The 22,179-nt window shown below is 40.9% G+C and overlaps 1 protein-coding gene across 1 annotated transcript in view; it reads right to left on the bottom strand.

The window, feature by feature from the left end:
• The window catches only part of LOC124774873 (chymotrypsin-1-like), a 156,418-nt gene extending 137,033 nt beyond the window's left edge, over positions 1-19,385 (bottom strand). Inside the window, exons 1-2 of the mRNA XM_047249525.1 lie at positions 19,337-19,385; positions 1,070-1,226 (exon numbers count right to left, since the gene is read on the bottom strand). Coding sequence (XP_047105481.1) covers positions 1,070-1,226; positions 19,337-19,385 — 206 coding nt within the window. The remainder of the gene's footprint in view (positions 1-1,069; positions 1,227-19,336) is intronic.
• Between the last annotated feature and the right edge of the window lie 2,794 nt (positions 19,386-22,179).

The raw sequence follows: 22,179 nt of genomic DNA, 5'->3' as shown, positions 1-22,179 counted from the left end.
GACGAAATATCAAAATTCCAAAATAAATGTTCTGATTTAATTGGAGGATTTTGACACACATATAAGGAGAGAAAATAGTTCTGAAAAAAATCGAAGGAGAATATCCTGCCCATAAAAGAACGAACAAAAATAGCACAAGACTAATTGATCTTTGTAAAACAATTCAGCTGAAGTTTATGTCATCTTCCTTAAAATAATTGCCAAGAAAAGCAGAAACTTGGATATCTGCAAATATAATGCCATGGGACTTACAGTTAGATCACGTGACTATTTCTCAAAACAATATTGAAGAAATCACGACTGTCAAAATAACAAAATGTTCAAATGTGTGTGAAATCTTATGGGACTTAACTGCTAAGGTCATCAATCACTAAGCTTACACACTACTTAACCTAAATTATCCTAAGGACAAACACACACACCCATGCCCGAGGGAGGACTCGAACCTCCGCCGGGACCAGCCGCACAGTCCATGACTGCAGCGCCTAAGACCGCTCGGCTAATCCCGCGCGGCTCAAAATAACAGAGAACCGAAAATTTGACTCTGATCATTACCTGACTAAAACTTCTCTGTAATAAAAACCAAACAGACAATAAATTGATTAAATGCAACGCATACATGCTCAAAATCACAAAACAAGCAAGAAAACATTTTCAATAAGAAATTAAAATAGCTAAATCAGGGAAATGGGAAGAATTAGCCAAAGAAATCAACGGGACATGGAAGAATGTATATTGATCAATACAAAACGAAGAAGAAAGTCTTCTTCGATGTGTTATATGTGCACAGGTACCATCTCTTAACGCTGCAAATTGCATTTTGTATGTTTTCAGGACGTTTATTATTGCGCTTCATGTACTGTGAAGTCAACTGTAATGTACGTTGATACACACTATATGTATACTCGTTTTTAATACGCAGAGGCCTGAAGCTGGCGTCAATGAGATATCGAAATCGGTTGTCTAAATAAAATAACTTTTCAATACATACGCCTGATTGGTATTGCGACTGGAAACCATTGTAAGAGCAGCTGGGTTATGCAGTTCGCAGATGCGACAGCTAGTTTACCTGGTGGTGACGCAGTGCGCGGCGGTGACCAGCCAATTCTCGGAGAGCACGTTGGCGCCGCAGTAGTGGCCGCCGTTCACGTGCAGAGACGCCAGCGCCGGGAACTCGTGGTGCTCCGCCGGTTTGCCGTTCACGATGCGGCCCCCGTGTCCAGACACTGCATCGGAACAGACAGTTCTGAATGTCTATCACTACACACGTGGTGAACAGTACCTACTACCCATGTTCAAGACTGCCTTCGGACTTATTATCCTGTGAATGCATATCCTATTAGGTGACGCCCAGCAAACTCTAAAATGAAGTGAGATGTGCCGCTCCTTTGGATGAAATTCAGCGACAATTTCCTGGCTAAATATAATTCACCTCCTCCTCTTCCTTCTGTCCAAGAAAGTTCTCGTGCTCAGATTGTTCAAATGGCTCTGAGTATTATAGGACTTAACGTCTGAGGTCATCAGTCCCTAGAACTCCTTAAATCTAACTAACCTCATCACACACATCCATGTCCGAGGCAGGATTCGAAACTGCGACCGTGGTGGTCGATCGGTTCCAGACTGGAGCGCCTAGAACCGCTCGGCCACATCGGTCAGCTCTCAGATTGTTCGCGGTACCAAGAGCTGGATGAAAACCGAAGCAGGAAGCCCTGAGATATTCAGTGGTTTATGGAACGTGTATCGGAAACATAGAGTAGACTACATAGGAGGAGGGGGGGGGGGGGAGTGTTCATTACAGTTTCTTCTATATTCAGGTCGAATTTGTGAGAGACAGTGAAATTATCTGAACACATATAACAGCTCCATGGGGAAACCAAGTTACCTGTTGGATGTTTTCCCCGCCCACCCGATTCCACTGTGACAGTTTTAGAGTCATTCAAAGAACGTCTATGGCCTGTAGTGCGTAAATACACAGATCATGCAAATGTTAGTTCGAGGCCATCTTAACCCTCTGAATATAGAATGGGACTTCCATGGATTCATTGCAGAGGGTACAGACAGAGGCAGAATCTTGCAAAGTTTTTGAAATCGTTTTCCGAAAACTGTTTTGAGCAGCTAGTTCGACAACCCACATGCAATGGAAGTCTTTTAGACCTTGTAGCTACAAACAGGCCGGACCTTACCGATGGCGTCAGTATAGTGACGGGGACTAGCGATCATGGAATAGCCACAATGGTAACTAAAGTTAATAAATCACCAAGAAGACTGGGAGAGAATTCTTGCTATAAAGAGTTAATGGCATCTCACTTAGACGACAAACTAATATCATGTAGTTTCATTATGATGGGCGTAGAGGAACCATGTTCAAAGTTTAAATGGGTTGAACATCGTGCTCTGGAGAATTATGACCCAAGTAAGTGGATTAAGGGACGGAAAAAACCCGCCATGGTTTAACAACGAAATTCCGAACTCGCTGAGGAAGCACAGGCTTCTGCAGTCTCGTTTCAAAAGAGTACGTGCAAATTACGACAGGCAAATGTTAGTAGAGATTCTTGCGTCTCTAAGATCTATGCACGAGGCTACCAACGTCTTACTAATAAAGGATATGTCTGAGAATCTGAAAACAATTCTTGTCTTATGTAGAATCGCTAAGGGGCTTCTGTCCAGTCATTCGTTGACCAGTCCGATGTAAAATGAAGTCGAAGTTTTAAATTTCGCGTGTGAGAGGTCGTTTTCACAGGAGAATGACGCAAATACCCCGTCGTCTGACCATCACACCGATTGCCGCATGGACGACATAATAATGGGCAACCCCGGCGTAGAGAAACAACTGACTGAGTTGAAAACAAACAATTTTCCAGGTCTAGAAGGAATCACAATTCGCTTGTATAAAGATTACTCTACGGCACTGGCTCCTCACATAGCTTGCATTATTCGTAAATCTCTCAGCCAGCGCAAAATGCAAGGGACTGTAAGAAGGAAATAGTCAGATTCCATATTTCTAAATTTCCGAAAACCGTATGACTTGGTGCTCCACTGCATACTGTTAACGAAGGTACGAGCATGTTGAATTCGTTCCCAGGTATGTGAGTGGCTCGAAAACTTATTAGGTAAGAGAACCCATTATGTAGTCCTCGACAGCGAGTGTCCATCACAGACAAGGCTATCGTCAGGAGTGCCCCAGGGAAGTGTGGCAAGTCCGCTATTATTTTCTTTATATGTGAATGATCTGACGGACAGGGTGAGGCAGCAGTGTGAGGCCCTTTGCTGACGATGCTGTGGTTTATGGCTTGGTATAGTCATTGGGCGACTTAGACAAAATCTGTAGTTAGTGTGCCGGCCGGTGTGGCCGTGCGGTTCTAGGCGCTTCAGTCTGGAGCCGTGTGACCGCTACGGTCGCAGGTTCGAATCCTGCCTCGGGCGTGGATGTGTGTGATGTCATTGGGTTAGTTAGGTTTAAGTAATCCTAAGTTCTAGGGGACTGATGACCACAGATGTTAAGTCCCATAGTCCTCAGAGCCATTTGAACGACTTTTTGTAGTTAGTGTATTGACTGACAGCTAGATTTAAATGTATACAAACGTAATTGAATAGAGATGAGTCGGAAAAACAAACCCGAACTATTCGAATACAGAATTAGCAGTGTGTTGCTTGATACAGTCGTTTAAAAATCTGAGCGTATGAATGCAAATCGATATAAAATGGAACAAGCATGTAAGGATTGTTGTAGATGAAAGGTCGATTAAGGGTTACTGGGAGAATTTTAGGACACTGCGGTTTGTACGTAAAGGACCTTGCAGTTAGATCACGTGGCTGTTTCTCAAAACAATATTGAAGAAATCACGACTGTCAAAATAACAGGGAACCGAAAATTTGACTCTGATCATTACCTTACTAAAATCAAACTTCTCTGTAATAAAAACCAAACAGTCAAAGAAATTGATTAAATGTAACGCATACATGCTCAGAATCAGAAAAGAAGCAAGAAAACATTTTCAAAAAGAAATTAAAATAGTTAAATCAGGGTTCAAATGGCTCTGAGCACTATGGGACTTAATTTCTGAGGTCGTCAGTCCCCTAGAACTTAGAACTACTTAAACCTAACTAACCTAAGGACATCACACACATCAACGCCCGAGGCAGGATTCGAACCTGCGACCGTAGCGGTCGCGCGGTTCCAGACTGTAGCGCCTAGAACCGCTCGGCCACAGCGACATGTTTAAATCAGGGAAATGGGAAGAATTAGCCAAAGAAATGAACAGGAAATGAAAGAATTTATTTGGATCGACCAAAAACGAAGGAGAAAGTCTGCTTCGTTATGCTATATGTGCAGAGGTACCATCTCTTAACGCTGCAGATGTTATTAAAGGAAGATACTGAAGAATATGTCGCACTGGGAAAGTCAAGCTGCTAGATTTGTTATCGGTAGGTTCGAACAACACGCAGTTATTACGGGGATGCTTCGGAAATTCAGATAAGAAATTAGAGAACCACTGTTTGAACCTGGCTGCAGAAAGACCCTGCTTGCACCAACGTGCATTTCACATAAGGACGCACGATGATAAGAGAGATTAGGGCTCATACAGAGGTATAGAGACAGTCATTTTCCCCTGCCTCTATTTGTCAGTCGAAAAGTAAATGACTAATAAGTGAAACATGATACTCTCCGCCACGAACTCGCCGAGTATGTATCTAGATCAGGATGCAGATGTGGAAGCTTCCATCGTCGTTAGAGTGAGGAAGTTTTAACCTTGCATGACGCAGTTACATAAGAACACGGTGTAACAGCAATGACATCGTAGATTATGTCTGTCTAGTGTGAACATGCTGAATGTTTACACGCATACGGCTGCAGATCATCTGTGTTAACACGTTGGAAACGGAAGCGTAGCATTCGTTTGTTGACAATGCACATGTGCTCATTCCACGAAGAGCTTTGAAACTGATCATCCGTCAGATCACCTGGTATATAAGATGTTTTCTGTTGTTTAACTGCTACAAGTTTTGAGGAGCCAAGCTGTTTCTGCTAATGACTCTTCATGTTACACCATACACCTGCTAATGACTCTTCATGTTACACCATACACTAAGTACACATTTGCCGACGTAGTCCATAGTTGTGGCTATTTACTGCGTGTTCCAAAAGGCACATAAGATTGGCCAGTGCTCTACAGGCAATTCACAAGACAGAACTGTATTTTCATGTGTTGCTGCTCATGACAGTACAACTTAGGACCTGTCATTAGCCCCTTTTCAACGCATGCGAACAACTCCCACGTGGGAATAACTGCCCCATTAGCCTGAATGGTATCCGTCGACAAGCACGTTTGGTCGCTTTGGTTTTCGACGTACTTCAGCATGTACCAACATGTACTGTAAATCAGTAATCCAGGCCACCTGGTTTAATGCTTCAAGCGCCCACTGGTGTTGTTCTTGCGTGCTGCGGACTCTGTCTCCGAAGTGGCCTTCTGTACGTCGGAGGGAGCAGTTAGCTCAAGGTGAATTGACAAACGATTGCTGAGACTTTGTAACGACCAAAGCTCTGCACCTGTGTAACCCTCGCACATGATATCCTATGCATTTGACAAGCAAAAACTGATGGAAATACTTTGGTACCAAACATAAAGCCTATCCTGTCACGCCGACGATCAGTAAAAGGCTTCACGCAATCCACGTCACGCTACTCACGGAACCACATTGACGGAAACTGAAAGTGAAGAACACTCTGACAGAATGAGATCAAACTAATATATCAGTATTTCCAACGTTTTAACATATTTTCATTAAAATTTCAGTCTTATCAGAGCTTATTTTCAGCCAGAAAAATTCCGTTCCTACAGAAGAAAAGGGAAAAAGAGGAAGTCGCATGGTAGACTTCTGCACAGAGCGTAGCTAAATTATAGCTAACACTTTCTTTAAGAATCATGAAATAAGGTTGTATACGTGGAGGAGGCCTGGAGACACTGGAAGGTTTCAGATAGATTGTATAAAGATAAGACGGAGATGTAGGAAGCAGGTTTTAAATTGTAAGACATTTCCAGGGGCAGATGTGGACTCTGAGCACAATTTTTAGTTGTGATCTGTAGATTAAAACTGAGAATGCAGCAAAAGTGGGGGAATTCAAGGAGATGGGATCTGGATAAACTGATAGAACTAAACGTAGTAGAGTGTTTCAGAGAGAGCTTTAGCGAACGGTTGACAAGAACGGTGGGAAGAAATACAGAGGAAGAAGAATGGGTAGCTTTGGAAATGAAATAGTGCAGGCAGCAGAGCACAAAGTAGGTAGAAAGACGAGGACTAGTAGAAATCCTTGGGTAACATAAGAGATATTGAATTTAACTGATGAAAGGAAGAAGTATAAAAATGCAGTAAAAGAAAGAAGCAACAACGAATACTAACATCTCAAAAATGATATCAACAGGAAGTGCAAAAAAGCTAAGCAGGGATGGCTACAGGACAAATAAAAGGATGCAGAGGGATATATCACTAGGGGTATGACAGATACTGCCTACAGGAAAATTAGAGAGACCTTCGGAGACAAAAGAACCACTTGTATGAATATCAAGAGCTCAGATGGAAAACCAGTTCTAAGCAAAGAAGGAAAGGCCGAAACGTGGAAGGAGTATATAGAGGGCCTATACAAGGGCAATGTACTTGAGGGAAATAGTATAGAAATGGAAGAGGACGTAGATGAAGATGAAATGAGAGAGATTATACTGCATAAAGAGTTTGACAGAGCACTAAAAGACCTAAGTAGAAACAAGTTCCCAATATTAGACAACATTCCATTACAACTACTGATAGCCTTGGGAGAGCCACCCCTGACAAAACTTTACCATCCGGTCAACAAGATATATCAGACAGGCGAAATACTCACAGACTTCAAGAAGAATATAATAATTCCAGTTCTATAGAAAGTATTGTTGACAGGTGTGAAAATTACCAAACTATCAGTATAATAAATCACGACTGCAAAATACTATCACGAATTATTTACAGGTGAATGGAAAAACTGATAGAAGCCGACCTCGGGGAAGGTCAGTTTGGATTCCGTAGAAATGTTGGAACACGTGAGTCAATACTGACCCTACGTCTTATCTTAGAAGATAGATTAAGTAAAGGTAAACCTACGTTTCTAGCATTTGTACACTTAGAGAAGGCTTTTGACAAAGTTGACAGAAATACTCTCTCCAAAATTTTGAAGGTGGCAGGGATCAAATGCAGGGCGTGAAAAGCTATTTACAATGTCTACTGAAACCAGATGGCAGTTATAAGAGTCGAGGAGCACGAAATCAAGGAATTGTTGAGAAGGGAGTAAGGCAGAGTTGTAACCTATCTCCGATGTTATTCAATCTGTATATAAAACAAGCAGTAAAGGCAACAAAAGAAAAATTTCGAGAAGGGATTAAAATCCATGCAGAAGGTATGAAAACTTCGAGGTTTGCTGACGACATTGTAATTGTGTCAGAGACAGCATAGGCCTTTGAAGAGCAGTTGAACGGAATGGATAGTGTCTTGAAATGAGGTTATAAGATGAACATCAAGAAAAGCAAAACGAGGATAATGGGATGTAGTCGAATTAAATCAGGTGATGCTGAGAGACTTAAAGTAGTAGATGAGTTTTGCTATTTGGTGAGCAAAATAACTGATGATGCTCGAAATAGAGAGGATATAAAACGTAGAATGGCAATGTCAAGGAAAGCGTTTCCGAAGAAGGAAAAAAACAGTTATCATCGAATATAGATTCAAGTGTCAGGAAGGCTTTTCTGAAAGTATTAGTATGGAGTGTGGCCACGTATGGAAGTGAAACATGGACGATAATAGTTTGGACAAGAAGAGAATAGAAGCTTTCGAAATGTGGTGCTACAGAAGAATGCTGAAGATTAGATGGGTAGATCACTTAACTAAGAAGGAGGTACTGAATAGAATTGAGGAGGAGAGAAATTTGTGGCACAACCTGACTAGAAGAAGGGATTGGTTAGTAGGGAACGTTCCGAGGCATCAAGGGAAGCGCGGAGGGTAAAAATCGTAGAGGGAGACCCAAGAATGAATACACTAAACAGATTCAGAAGGATTTAGGTTGTAGTAGTTATTCGGAGATGAAGAAGCTTGCTCAGGATGGAGTAGCAAGGAGAGCTGTAATAAATGAGTCTCTGGACTGAAGACCACAACAACAACAACACGGATGAAAAATGTTGTCAGCACCTAATTACTGAGTGTTTTTAAAGTTGCTGGTGTTTTACAGATGGAGGATATACAGGTGCAACTTACAATTATCTTGCGGACTTTGTAGAGGGTAGAATCACTGTCCTTAAGCACATAGTAGGGTCAGGCCAACAAATTGTACCGATAGTCGGCTAGTAGTAGTGAAACCACCGAAGATGAACTCAGGACAGCAGTGTGGTAAGAAGAACAGGTACATTTTTTTATGGATGGACTACATACCGAGAAGATCGTACGTTTGTTCTACTATCTCTGACGAGTAGGCAGGCGAAAACAGCAAAAATTTTGGAAGATGTTATGAAGGGAATGTGACGACGAACCGTTGGAAACAGATTAGTGTAAGCTGAGTTCCCGAGTTGCTGTGCCGTTTACCGCGGGCACTATACCACAGACAACAGGCATTTGCATAATGTAGCACCGCATCGACACCGTACATGACGTGGTGAAATGTCACATGAAGCAGCGATTCTCGAGGCCCGTACCTCTCCAACTCCCGGAATCATGTTGCCACTATGCTCTGGAAAATGACAACAGGGCTGGTAGTTGTTGACATATCCCTAATGACCAAGTATTAAATGGCATATTCCAGCAGGATAATGCAGTACCCTACACTTTGTTTCGCACCACGAACCCACTGAGAAATGTAAGGATCACTGACTGGCTCGTCATCTCCCCTGTTTGTCAAACACAGAGAATGACTGAGGTGCTGGGAGAAGACGTAAATATCATACCACCTACCAGCAACTTTCATGAACCGAGACTATGTGTTTCCGGCTGACAAGAAATTGCTTAAGATGATCTTCATAGGGTGTCTTGTTCCACATCTAAATGAATAAAAGACTATTGTTGTGCCCAGGACCGGGAACGCTTTGATTACTCATCAAAGACGCTGTCCCTAAACCACAGAATAGGCGTAAGAGTAACCGGGGAATAAGGGCTTGGTATTAGGAACGATGGAGAGAAAAAATATAAGTTATGCAATAAATTTCAGCTAGTAATATCGAATACACAATTTAGAAATCAAGAAATCACAAGAGGAGGAGGTACACCAGGATACGACCGTGAGACATGAGATGACTCCAGCAAGATTACTCAGTGATCACACAGAAATTCCGATACAACATGTAAGATTGTGAGGTACACGCAGGAGAAGATATACATTCGGGTCATAATTTAGTAATGACGAAGAGTAGACTGAATTTTAAGAGAATCGTGCAGAACCATCAAAGTGGGGAGAAATGAGACGCTGAAATACTGTGAACGATGAGACACATATGAAGTTTTCTTCGTCTGTAAATACTGCGATAATGAACACCGTAGTAGGCAGTTCAGTCGAAGAGAATCAACGTTACAAAACAGGGCACTCACAGAAGTTGGATAAACATACATACAATAAATATAACTGCGAAGAAAAACTTTAATTGATCGTCTGAAGACGAAAGATCCAGTCAGGACAGGAGTACAGCAACATATTTCATTTAACAATGAAACATATAAGATCTGCGGAGAATCCATGGAAGCGTGGCTGCAAGGAAAATGAATAGAAAACAGAACAGAAATAATCGTCGAAAGAAGCTACTCGGCATAGAGAAAAGTCAAAGCAGCCTTAGGTGAAATTAAAAGCAACGGACCCTACAATGAGAGTTCAATGGAAAATCCACTGTAGAAAATAAAGGTGAGAACGAACAGGTGGAAATGGTAACGTGATACAAGTAAAGATGGGAGCAAGGTGGAACACCGTCGGGGACACATTATTAGAGTCGAATTTTAACGGAGTTTCGGAGGTCTAGTGATAAAATAAGTGGGACGGGAGGGATAACATTCCTTCTGAATAATTAGAATCACTGGGGGGAACTGTTAATCGAATGCCTAGCTGGTTTGGAGACATACTACCGGACTTTCGAATAAATACATCCCCATAATCCCGAAGATAGCAAGGGCAGATAAGTGGGAGAACCACACCACGATCAGCCTGAAATCTTATTCATCCGAGTTGCAGACAATAAATACAGAAGAATTTAAAAGAAAACTGAACATCGTCTAAATGACGATCAGTTTGGCTTTGGAAAAAGTAAAGATAACGAAGAGGCAGTTCCGACAATGTAAACAGTTATAAGATGTTCGAAATTGTGAGAACAATAGCTGCAGGGAAATAAGGATAGATACATAGCATGTATAAGGAGCAAGGGGTGGAACTAAGAATGGGAGAGCAAGAATGAAGCGCTCGGATTACAAACAGTGTAAGGGAAGGACGCAGCCTTTCGCTCCTATTATTCAGTGTATACTGAGTAGACAAAGGTCATGAGATACCTCTCAATACCTCGTCGGACCTCTTTCTGCCCGGTGCAAGGCTGCAACTGGACTTGGCATGGACTCAACGTTATTGGAAGTCCCATTCAAAAATATTAACCCTTACTCAATCTATAGCCGTTCATAATTACGAAAGCGTTCCCATTGCAGTATTCAGTGCACGAACTGACTCTCGACTGTGTCCCATAAACGTTCGGTGGGATTGATGCCTGGCGATCTCGGTGGTCAAAATATTCGAACTGTTCAGAATGTTTTTCATACCATTCGCAAACAATTGTGGCTGAATGACATAGCACACTAACATCCATAAAATCTCCATCGGCATTTGGGAACATGAGGACAATGAATGGCTCCATATCGTGTTCAAATAGCCGAATATAATCATTTCCAATCAATGATCGATTCATTTGGACCAAATAAATCAGTCCATTCCATCTAAACATAACCCACATTATTATGGAGCAGCCACCAACTAGTACAGTGCCTTGTTGACAACTTGGTTTCATTGCATCGCGGGGTCTGGCCACACTCGAAACCTACCACCCGCTGCTAGCAACTGAAATCTGGACTCATCTGACAATGCCACGGTTTTCCAGTCGTCTAGGGTCCAAGGGATATGGTCACAAGACCAGGAGAGGCGCTGCAGACCATGTCATGCTGTTAGCAAATACGCTCGCGTCCGTCGTCTGCTGCTGTAGCCCATTAACGCCAAATGTAGCCGTACTGTCCTAATGATTACGATCGTCGGATGCCGCAAATAGATTTCTGCGCTTATTCCACGCAGTGTTGCTTGTCAGCACTAACAACTCTACGCAAACGCCTGTGCTTCGGTCCGTAACTGAAGGCCGTCGGCCACTGTGTTGTCCGTGGTGAGAGGTAATGTCTGATATTTGGTATTTTCGGCACATTTTTGACATTGTGAATCTTGAAATAGTCCCTAACTATTTCCTAAATGGAATGTCCTATTTATCTAACTCCTACTACGAATTCAAGTTCCAGGTCTGTTAATTCCGGTCGTCCAGACATAATCACGTCGGAAACCTTTCCACACGAATGACCGGAGTACAAATGACAGCCATGCCAGTGCACTGCGGGGTGTTCAGAAAGTCTCTCTGCAGTGCCGTATGATTGTTAGCCGCGCTTGGCGTATGATTGTTCGCCTGACTGGGTTACTTCCCTCCAAGTGGACTCTCCCAACATTCCACTGTTTCGTTTATCTCAGCCAGCGTCAGTAGTATCTTTGGTGTGTGTCGTTATATGTTGACGTGAACGTTTAAGTTTAGTTCCTTTGTTCGTCTGTTTCGTTTTTGTGACTGTTAAAATCCTAACCATTGTAGAACGTGTGTTTTTAGTCGAACAAGTGTTCAAAGTTGGCGGTAAATACACGGTTTCAGTTCGTCAAACATTTAATTCAGTTTTCCTGGAGACAACACTCGCATATCGCGATAATGTGTGAGATTTGATTAACAAATTTCGAAGTTCGGGTTCAGTGACAGTTCGACCGAGAAGTGGTCATTCTATCGTTTTGTCTGAGGGTAAACTACTCGATATTTCCGATGAAATGTCCATGAGTCCGAACAAGGACTGAAAAATACTGATAATGGCAAGAAACTGCATTATTGTCAATGTTTCAAAAATTTCGTTCAACAAAATGGAAGGGTTATTCTGAATGGAACGTTTTTCACTGATGGAGCATGGTTTCATTTATCCGGGTACATGAACTCGCAAAATTCTCGTATGTGGACTACCGCAAATCGATTGTGTATTCATGATGAACCACTTCATTCTGTGTAAATAGGAATCTGAATCGCAATTTCTAAACGTCGAATTGTGGGTTCTACATTTTTCAACGAAACAATAAACGCACAACGATATTGCAGTGATATTCCGTACCCATTCATAGAAGAACTTGTCTTAAGTGAAATACTGAAAGGTTATTTTCAACAAGATGATGCAACCGCGCATACGGCTCGCGTTTCTATGTCACTCCTTGCTGAAGTTTTCGGTGATCGCATAATTTCACAGGGACTTTGGCCTCCACGATCGCCCCACCTAACACCACCTGACTTTTTCTTCTGGGGTGCAGCGAAAGCAAGTGTCTATAAAAACCGTCCTAAATCCATTGATGAATTGAAAACTGCAATATCCACTTACACTGCTTCTGTCACAGAAGAAATGTTACAGCTTGTGTTTGGAAACATGATTAGACGAACTGAATTGTGTATTCAACAACAGGGGGGCACTTACAACATTTAATGTGAAAATTTGTAAGTAAATATGAATATTCACTAAATTAATAACTTATATTTCACTGAGTTTGATTTCGGTATATTCACTGCGGCATAGGCACGGGCGGCTAACAATCATACGGCACTGCGGAGAGACTTTTTGAACACCACGTACGTTGTGTACGCGATACTACTGCCATCTGTATATGTGTATGCTGCTGTGCCATCAGAGTTCCCGCAGTCACTACCAGCTGTGACCTGAAGTCACACCCGATGGCTCCCAACTGCCTTGGGTAACACTGCTTTGCATTTCGAAAACGTACTTCATAGCCTATTCGCTGACAAATGTCAAAGGTCATCCTGCTAATTCAGAACTGCAGTTCATCGCTGAACCCAATGCGACGACATTCATTAGCAGTGCACGCTTCCCGGATATGGTACAACTCAAATCGGAACCGTTTGTGCTGCATTGTTAACGGCGGCCTACTACGAGTGGAGCAGCAACTCCGTAACCTGGCTGCAGCTAGTCTCCGGCCAATGGTGCAGATGACACGGAATATTGTAAGAGTTTATCACTTATTCTCGGATGGCGTGGGCGGCTTTGAAGCGGTTACTATGTGCCTGGTGTTGAATACGGCCATTATGGTGGTCAAACGAGTTCAACCATAACCTTGACAAAGAGTGTGCTCGCCGTTACATTCTCAAGCTGTCCAACATCGGGCCACTGTCAATCGCGAATGAACTACGTATCTGGATATTACACGATACGTAGGCCCACAACGAGGGCCTTTTCAGGGCCTGATAACACTGTATCACAAGAGTATGCGGCATCTGCGCCTCCCTCGCTGTGATCTCTCAACATCAGTTGCTGTTCAGCCTCATACTTCCCACCATGCCCAATAACAACACTAAACACGATAAACACTAATGCACTACGGTGGGCGTTCTACCTGTCACAGAAAATTACAACTTAAATCATTTACATACCCGCAAATGGTGTTTTCACGTGCGGAGTTACATTTGCATCGGAGCTTCCTTTTTGTGTCTTTCACTTTTGTTGTCAGGAAGCGAAATTAAACTAGTCTTATCACTCTACAGCCCACGTGTAGAAAAACACCCGTACGCTTCGTATATGTACGTCGCTTTAGTATGTCTGTGTACTTTAACATAAGATCCTGATGACGCTAACTCCGTATCCGCAAGCCTACGCTAAACATTGTGCTGCCATACATGTATGCTGTGTGCAATGGTAATTGTAAATTGAAAACTAAGCCTCTGAAGTTTTGATGTGAGAGCTCTTGTGGCTTTTAAAATAAAGCAAACCTTCCCTATCAGCATGACGAGTCCAGACCACACACGAGTTCGGCGACATCTGCAACATTCCGACGCCTTGGGTTCACTGTCATCGATCATCCTCCATGAAGTACCGACATGGCCCAATCCGATTTTCATCTGTTTCCAAACTTTAAAGAATACCTTCGACGACTCCACGTTCATAGTTATGAAGCAGTGCAAGCAGAGGTGAGACTGTGGCTCCGCCAACAAAGTCAAACACTCTGCACTGATGGTTTCTACAAACTGGTATATCGTTGCGATAATGTATTCGTTGCCATGGTGACTATGTTGAGAAAAAATATGTAGACATAAGGAATAATGATGCAGAATGTTAATAAAATTAGTTTTAATTAAAAATCTTTAAGAGCATTCACTTAAAAATTTCGGAGGCACTAATTTTTGCACGCTTTTGGATGATTTTGAAAATGGTGGCGTTCAAGAGAGCCAACGGTGTTAGTGATTTCAATTTTATGACGACTATGTCATCAGCATTCGTATTCACGTTGACGGTGAACGATATCTAAACATGCACAGGTACAGAGAGCTCTGTGGCATACACTGAGGTGACAAAAGTCGTCATATAGAGACATGAACATATACAGAAGAGGGTATTATCGCGTACCCGAGGTATATAACATCAGTGCATTGGTGGAGCTGTCATCTGTACTCGCGCGATTCATGTGAAACGGTTTCCGACTTTCCGACGTCATTTTGGCCGCACAAAGGGAATTAAGAGACATTGATCACAGAATGGTAGTTGTAACTAGAGGAATGAGACATTAAATTTCAGATCAACAGTGTCAAAAGTGTTCCGTGAATGTCAAATTTCAGGCACCAGGAACAACGTAGTGACTAACGCTCTACACTTAACGACCGAGAGGGTCGGTGTTTGTGTAGAGCCACCAGTGCTAACAAACCAGCAGCACAGGGTGAAACAACTGTACATACCAAAGTGCGATGTACAACGAATGTATCCGAGAGGACAGTACGGCTGCATTTGGCGTTAATGGGCTATGGGAGCATACGACCGACTCCAGTACCTCCGCCTGCAGCTCCTCTACTGGACACGTGATCATATCGGTTCGATCCTAGGCGACTGGAAAAACGTTGCGTTGTAGGTAAATCACTATTTCAGCTGGTAATATCTGATGGTAGGGTTTGAGTGTGATTCAAACCACGTGAATGCATGGACCTAAGTTGTCAAGAAGGCACTTTGCAAACTGCTGGAGGCTCCATAATGGTGTGGACTCTGCTTAAATGGAATAGACTGGAACCTCTCGTCCAACTGAACCGATCGGTGACTGGAAATGTTAATGTAAAGCTAGCTGGAGACCAATTACAGCCATTCCTGGATTTCAAGATCCCAAATAATGATGGAATTTTTATGGATGGCTGTGCGCCATGTCATCGGTTAGAAGAACATGAATGGGACAATGCTCAAATGGTTTAAATCATACCTAACTGGAAAAGTGCAGAAAGTTGAAATAAGCAGTTCACATAATATGCAAAAAACTGGTGATTTCTCAAACTGGGGAACAATCAAGAATGGGGTGCCGCTGTTCTTAATATATATTAACGACTTGCCGTTCTATATTTACGAAGATGCAAAGCTGGTACTTTTTGCCGATGATACAAGTATAGCTACCACACCCGACAGACAAGAATTAACTGGTGAAATTGTAAACGATGTTTTTCAGAAAATCATTAAGTGGTTCTCTGCAAATGGGCTCTCATTAAACTTTGACAAAACACAGTATATACAGTTCCACAAAGTAAATGGAATGACCCCATTAATAAATATAGACTTCGAACAGAAATCGATAGCTAAGGTATAATATTCCAAATTTCTAGGTGTATGCATTGATGAGGGCTTGAACTGGAAAAAACACACTGAGGATCAGCTGAAACGTTTGAGTTCAGCTACTTACGCTATTAGGGTCACTGCAAATTTTGACGATACACATCTGAGTAAATTAGCTTACCACGCCAATTTTCATTCTCTGCTTTCGTATGGTATCATATTCCGGGGTAACTCATCATTGAGTAAAAGAGTGTTCATTACACAAAAGTGTGTAATCAGAATAATTGCTGGAGCTCATCCAAGATCATCCTGCAGACACTTATTTAAAGAGCTAGAATCTTCACTGTAGCCTCACAATATATATATATATATATATATATATATATATATATATATATATATATATATATATATTCACTTATGATATTTGTTATTAACAATCCGAACGAATTCAAAAGTAATAGCCGTGTACATGGCTACAACACTAGGAGAAAGGATGATCTTCACTACTCAAGGTTAAATCTAACTTTGGCTCAGAAGGGGGTAAATTATACTGCCACAAAAGTCTTTGGTCACTTACCTAATAGCATCAAAAGTCTGACAGATAGCTATACAGCATTTAAAAGGAAATTAAAAGAATTTCTTAATGGCAACTCCTTCTACTCATTAGATGAATTTTTGGATATAGTAAGTGGGTAATTTCCCAACATGCTCTAAAACAAAAAAAAAACAAAAAATTATTGAGTGTCATGTAATATTTTGTCTAATGTAATGTCTTGTATAGACACCTTTTATTAACCTGACACGTTCCACATTATTACGAAGTGTCGTATTCATGACCTATGGAACAAGTACTAATCTAATCTAACCTAATCTAACAATTCGAGAGAATGATACTGGCATCCCGATCATCCGACATATATCCTATAGAACATTTAGGGAAGATAGTCTAGAGGTTATTTAGTGAAAAACTCATGCACTGCCAATACTTTCGCAAATGGGGAGGGCTATAGATGCAGCGTGGCCCTGTATTTCTGCAGGGGACTTCCAGCGTCTTGTTGACTCCATGCAACGTCGAGTTGCTGCGCTACGACAGGAAAAAGGGGTGAGACATGTTAGGAGGGCCGGCCGCTGTGGCCGAGCGGTTCTAGGCGATTCAGTCTAAAACCGGGCTGCTGCTACAGTCGCAGGTTCGAATCCTGCCTCGGGCATGGATGTGTGTGATGTCCTTAGATTATTTCGGTTTGAGTAGTTCTAAATTCTAGGGGACTGATGACCTCAGATGTTAAGTCCCATAGTGCTCAGAGCCATTTGAGACATTTCTTTGGATCACAAGTCACGGCTCTTCCAGTGCTTCTCTTCTAGTGCGCGGTTTCTAGTGCCTCTCTTCTAGTACGGGTCTGCTAGTGCGGCCGCGGCTATGCATCTCGTCGCTTTTATACCCTTCGTGTAGTTGCCACTCCTACCGAGGTGACGTCCTAATCAGCGTACAAGTGGCTGACGTCTCCTCACAGCCCTCTGTGTTGTATCGTTCTCGATCTTTGCACCGGCGCTTGTCGTTACGCCGGAACAGCTGACAACACTAAACACCGTTGCAGCGGATTCTGCCTCAATAAACATCAAAATATTAAACTGTTATTATTACTACCTCCGTCACATGCGGTGTCATCGTCATCTCCATCGCGTTTGAAGCCATCTCAAATGATCTAACATACAATTTCTTGTCTCTGTCACTATCTACTCCTCTGTGGTCTTCCATACATACCTTTACAGATATCACACAAGTGTAGCACTACTTCACACTTAAGTTACCGAGTTTCAAATATCGTATGTCTCTACAAATTCAGTTTCACTAGGACGTCAATAAAAATGAGAAATTATTTATTATCAGCAGCAGCACTTTAAAAATTTCTTGTATGTACTTTTGTGGCGTTTACTGACGTTCTTAATTGTGATTATACTAGATAATCAGCTGTTGCTGCCTTTCACATAAATTTTTCTGTTTACTTGTATAAGGGGTAGTAAAATGAAAATGAGACAGGCCGACAAAAGTAAGTAAACCGTTTATTATTTCAAAAGTATAGTCTCCGCAACTGTTAATGTATTTCTCCCACTGTGAGTTAAGCCGGTCATTGCCTGCATGGAAAACGTTTACGGTTGCCTACGGAACCATAAGTGATCCAGGCATGCACCTCGTCGTCCCAAGTTTCCAAAAGTGTGAAAATCTCATGGCGAGAGATCGGGAGAGTATGGAGGATGTATAAGGGCACCCCAGCGAAACTTCTGCAGGGTACTCTAAGCACCTTTGGCAAAATGTGGGCGGAAGATTACTTTTGAAACAATTAACAGTTTACCTACTTTTTTCCCATCTGTCTCGTTTTCATTTCACTGCTCCTTATACTATTTACGTTCCTCGCTTCAATGATCCTCTTAGTGTCTGGTTCCCCTTTCTAAGCATTCTGTAAGTGCGTAATCCTGACAATACCAAAAGTTTCTCACGCTCAAATGTCAGTTGCTGGGGAGCGGTATTTTAACCATTCGCACCAGTCACGCGACCGGCGTGTTGCTACTATTACTTTGCATAGAAAGTCGTGAAGCTTTGTGAAACGGGAAGAATGATTTCGTCTACACCAGCAAAGGCAGTTGAGCTTCCAAAGCCAACCATTTTTACAGCCAGACGTACAGTCATACTACCACAGCGTATCACTCAACGCTGTCATTTACTAACATATTCAGAAACATATAGCCTCGTTCGCACCCTCGAAAAAAAAAAAAAAAAAAAAAAAAAAAAAAAAAAAAAAAAAAAAAAAGGTTCAAATGGCTCTGAGCATTATGGGACTTACTTAACTTCTGAGGTCATCAGTCCCCTAGAACTTACAACTACTTAAACCTAACTAACCTAAGGACATCACACACATCTGTGCCCAAGGCAGCATTCGAAACTGCGACCGTAGCGGTTGCACGGTTCCAGACTGTAGCGCCTAGAACCGCTCGGCCACCCCGGTTGGCCTCGAAATGTAAACAAACACTCAATAGCAGCTCAAAAAATTGTGGAAACGTCACAGGCTCAGTAGCACCTTTGACAGTGTCTTCCAACCACTCAAAAAGTCATGGTATGTTACCACCGAAATATCAATCATTCAAATTTTATCTCCATCGTTCAGACACTGATGAAATGTCAATTAACTTGAACAATGGAAATACTAAATAGGGCCACTGGGCACCATACAAGTTATTAATAAAGGAAATAAATAAATCTACTTTACGAATAATCCTGCCTAGAGAGCTCACAGATTTTTTTTGTATTACAATATTACAAGAACATGTTTCAGCTATTGCCATCATCGGAGCCCAACTTAAAACTTGAACAAAAAATTTCAGCGTCAATTTAAGATAAACCTTATTCTGAAGAAGGAAGTGATCCATTAAGCTTACTTACCTATGGCCGTCGCTCTCAAGAAGATACAAATTATCAATAATCTCTTCATTTTGGTCAAAATCACTCTCTGACAATACATCAGCTGTCTTCCCTTTTTATATATATATAAAGAATTTCGGTGTCTCCCTCGGCAACCTTATCTTCTGCTTAACTTCACGTCTTCCTGATAATGTATCACTTGTACACTCCGTAAACCATTTCAGCATTTATTTGCCATAGTTTATCTTGAAAATATTTACTGATTACTCTGCCTTCCACTTTTGTACTCCTTGTAGCCGTTATTTTCTTGCAGGCATGCAGCTCTACTATATGGCTTAAAGATGATGAAATCCTCTTGGGTAAAATATGATGGATATAAAATAGTCCCCCATTAGTATCTTCGGGCGAGGACTAATCAAAAAGTTGTTACCATTAAAAAAACTGGTGCTCTGTGGATCGGATTGTGTAATTCCGCCGGCCGAGGTGGCCGAGTGGTTCTAGGGGTCTGATTCTTGAAGCTTAAAATGTCGCATTTTAGGTCTTTACGGATACATTGCACTAAATAATTTTGAGGATTATTGTTGCAGAACTTTTGTTTCTGCGTAAATTTGTTTTCTCACATTTTAGTATATATACAGTATTTTGATTTTTCACATTAACAGAGCCGAAATTACGTTTTTAGCACAAAATACAAAAATACGTCCGCGTTCATCGTGGCCAAGCCTGCGAGTCCCTCACATTCTGCAGAAATAACAATATTGCACAAGGCTTACAATTTTTATTAACAAATGAATGTCTACTAGTATCTCTTACGTTCGATTATTATTCCATAAGTGAATCCAGAAATTAACATAGCAAACAGTACAGGATTGCGTAATTAATAATAGAAATTTTAAGTGTGCCAGCAATTCGTAATTTCATATGTTGCGACCTACTATAAGGTTTGCCAAACGCTGTTCAAAATGATGCCAAATGTTAAAATACAGATTGCCGAAATTAAATTCCACAATTATAAGATAATTTTAGGTTGTATGATCATCACTTCCCTATGAACATGAGCATATGTTAGCTTGCAAAAACTGCAAGTGGAATAGAAGGAAATACATATCCTCTTGCAAATTTCTGATTAAAACAGAGTTCTTCTTGCTTACAATTTGCTGTAGTCTAAATAAGTGTGGAACATGACTAGTGAAATGATAAAATTAACGTAAGGTGCAAATTTCCAAAATTATGGACAAAATTCGCAATAAAATGCTCTAACATATCTAGCTCCATACAGAATGGTCCAATCTAGTGTAATTTTTGAGTCTCTTTCAGCACTGTAATGAAAGAAGTTTGTATGTCTGTTAATTTTACGTAATACTGAATAATGAAATATTATAGAAAAATGTTACTGTAATAACATAATGTAAATGTACATAGCGCAGAAGTGAAACATTGTTCCGACATACGCAGTAAATAACACAAGTGTATGCATATTAAGCATCATAAAGATGCATTCAAATGTATAGAAGTATCTGATATATATAACATATTACAGAAAATGTAAGAAAAATATCTACTATGCAAGTGAGAACTATACATATATGAGAATATGGCATTCAGATTTTCAGATCTGTGGAACATTCTGTCTCAAAACAAATGATACAAAGTTAAAACTACAAGATTACAACACTAAATTATAGGAATAAGTGCAGAGGCAACGTAAAGTACTATGATTACAAATTGGAAGTTTATATCTATTAAATCACACCTTTAAAATCGTCAAAAGAGAAGAAAAGAAATTCAGAGCCTAAGTGCACCACAAGTGAACAGACTCGAAGAACTGACAACAATGGGTACTGACCAGAATAAAATCTGCTCAATCAGAAGTAGGAGTATAGCACAAAACCAATCAGCCACATAAACCCGAATACGTAAGGATACGTTGACTCACGAAAAGAGAAAGCAACGAAAAATATTAGGACCGACCCATGAATCCCAACCACACTGGGTACACACCAGCAGAAATTATTCGAAACAACAAAATGGATAACGTTCATAATCATTTATCAATAAGTTCAATCGTATGTAAAGAAAAATCAGAGGAATAGTCTAACCTCATTCAATAGTTGCACATTCTCCTTGAGTACATACAGACACACACACACACACACATTTGCAATGACCAGGGGTACCCAAAAACAGAGTTAAGCATGAGTCTGCACACAACTCAAGTTCCAATGTGATATAATAATGCAGTACTCTGGATAAATGCAGGTAATCAGAGTTATAAATAGCTTTGAATGATGACACAATCGAGTAGCATGAGGACCAAAATAAGACTGGAAATCAGAAATATATACATCTTGTTATATGGTCCATACACAATTCATGATCACAAACGTAAATGTCTTCCATACTATTTGCTAATTGTTCACACAAACCAACCTATGCACATAGAAACCTAGAATTTTCATTTACAATTGATAAGAAAATTCATACTGTTTATTGTAATAATAAAATTCATTGAAATCTACGACTACTAACCTAACAATGCCTAATTTTATCAGATTCTGCTAATTATTTACAACACGGTTCATAGAACATACTCCTGATCTTTTTAAGTTTTCACATTTCCGTGTTGAACATAACAAATCATCAGTCATAGAACATCAACCTACGTCAAACACAATTTAAAGTTACATAATTTATTGGGAAGTTAATCCATCTACTTGAAAAAACATACATTTATGTGGAATAAGACTGTCTATAGCAGTGACGTCTATTACAAACAAATAATTCCTTGATATCTATATAACTGCAAGAATTTTGCATATGGGATAATTTCTTAGCTAACAGTTTACAAATGTCAGTCACAAGAC

Source organism: Schistocerca piceifrons, chromosome 1, assembly GCF_021461385.2.
Source record: "Schistocerca piceifrons isolate TAMUIC-IGC-003096 chromosome 1, iqSchPice1.1, whole genome shotgun sequence".
Lineage (NCBI taxonomy): Eukaryota > Metazoa > Arthropoda > Insecta > Orthoptera > Acrididae > Schistocerca > Schistocerca piceifrons.
Note: the sequence above shows the minus strand (reverse complement) of the source record. Positions and strands in the feature narration are given on the sequence as shown.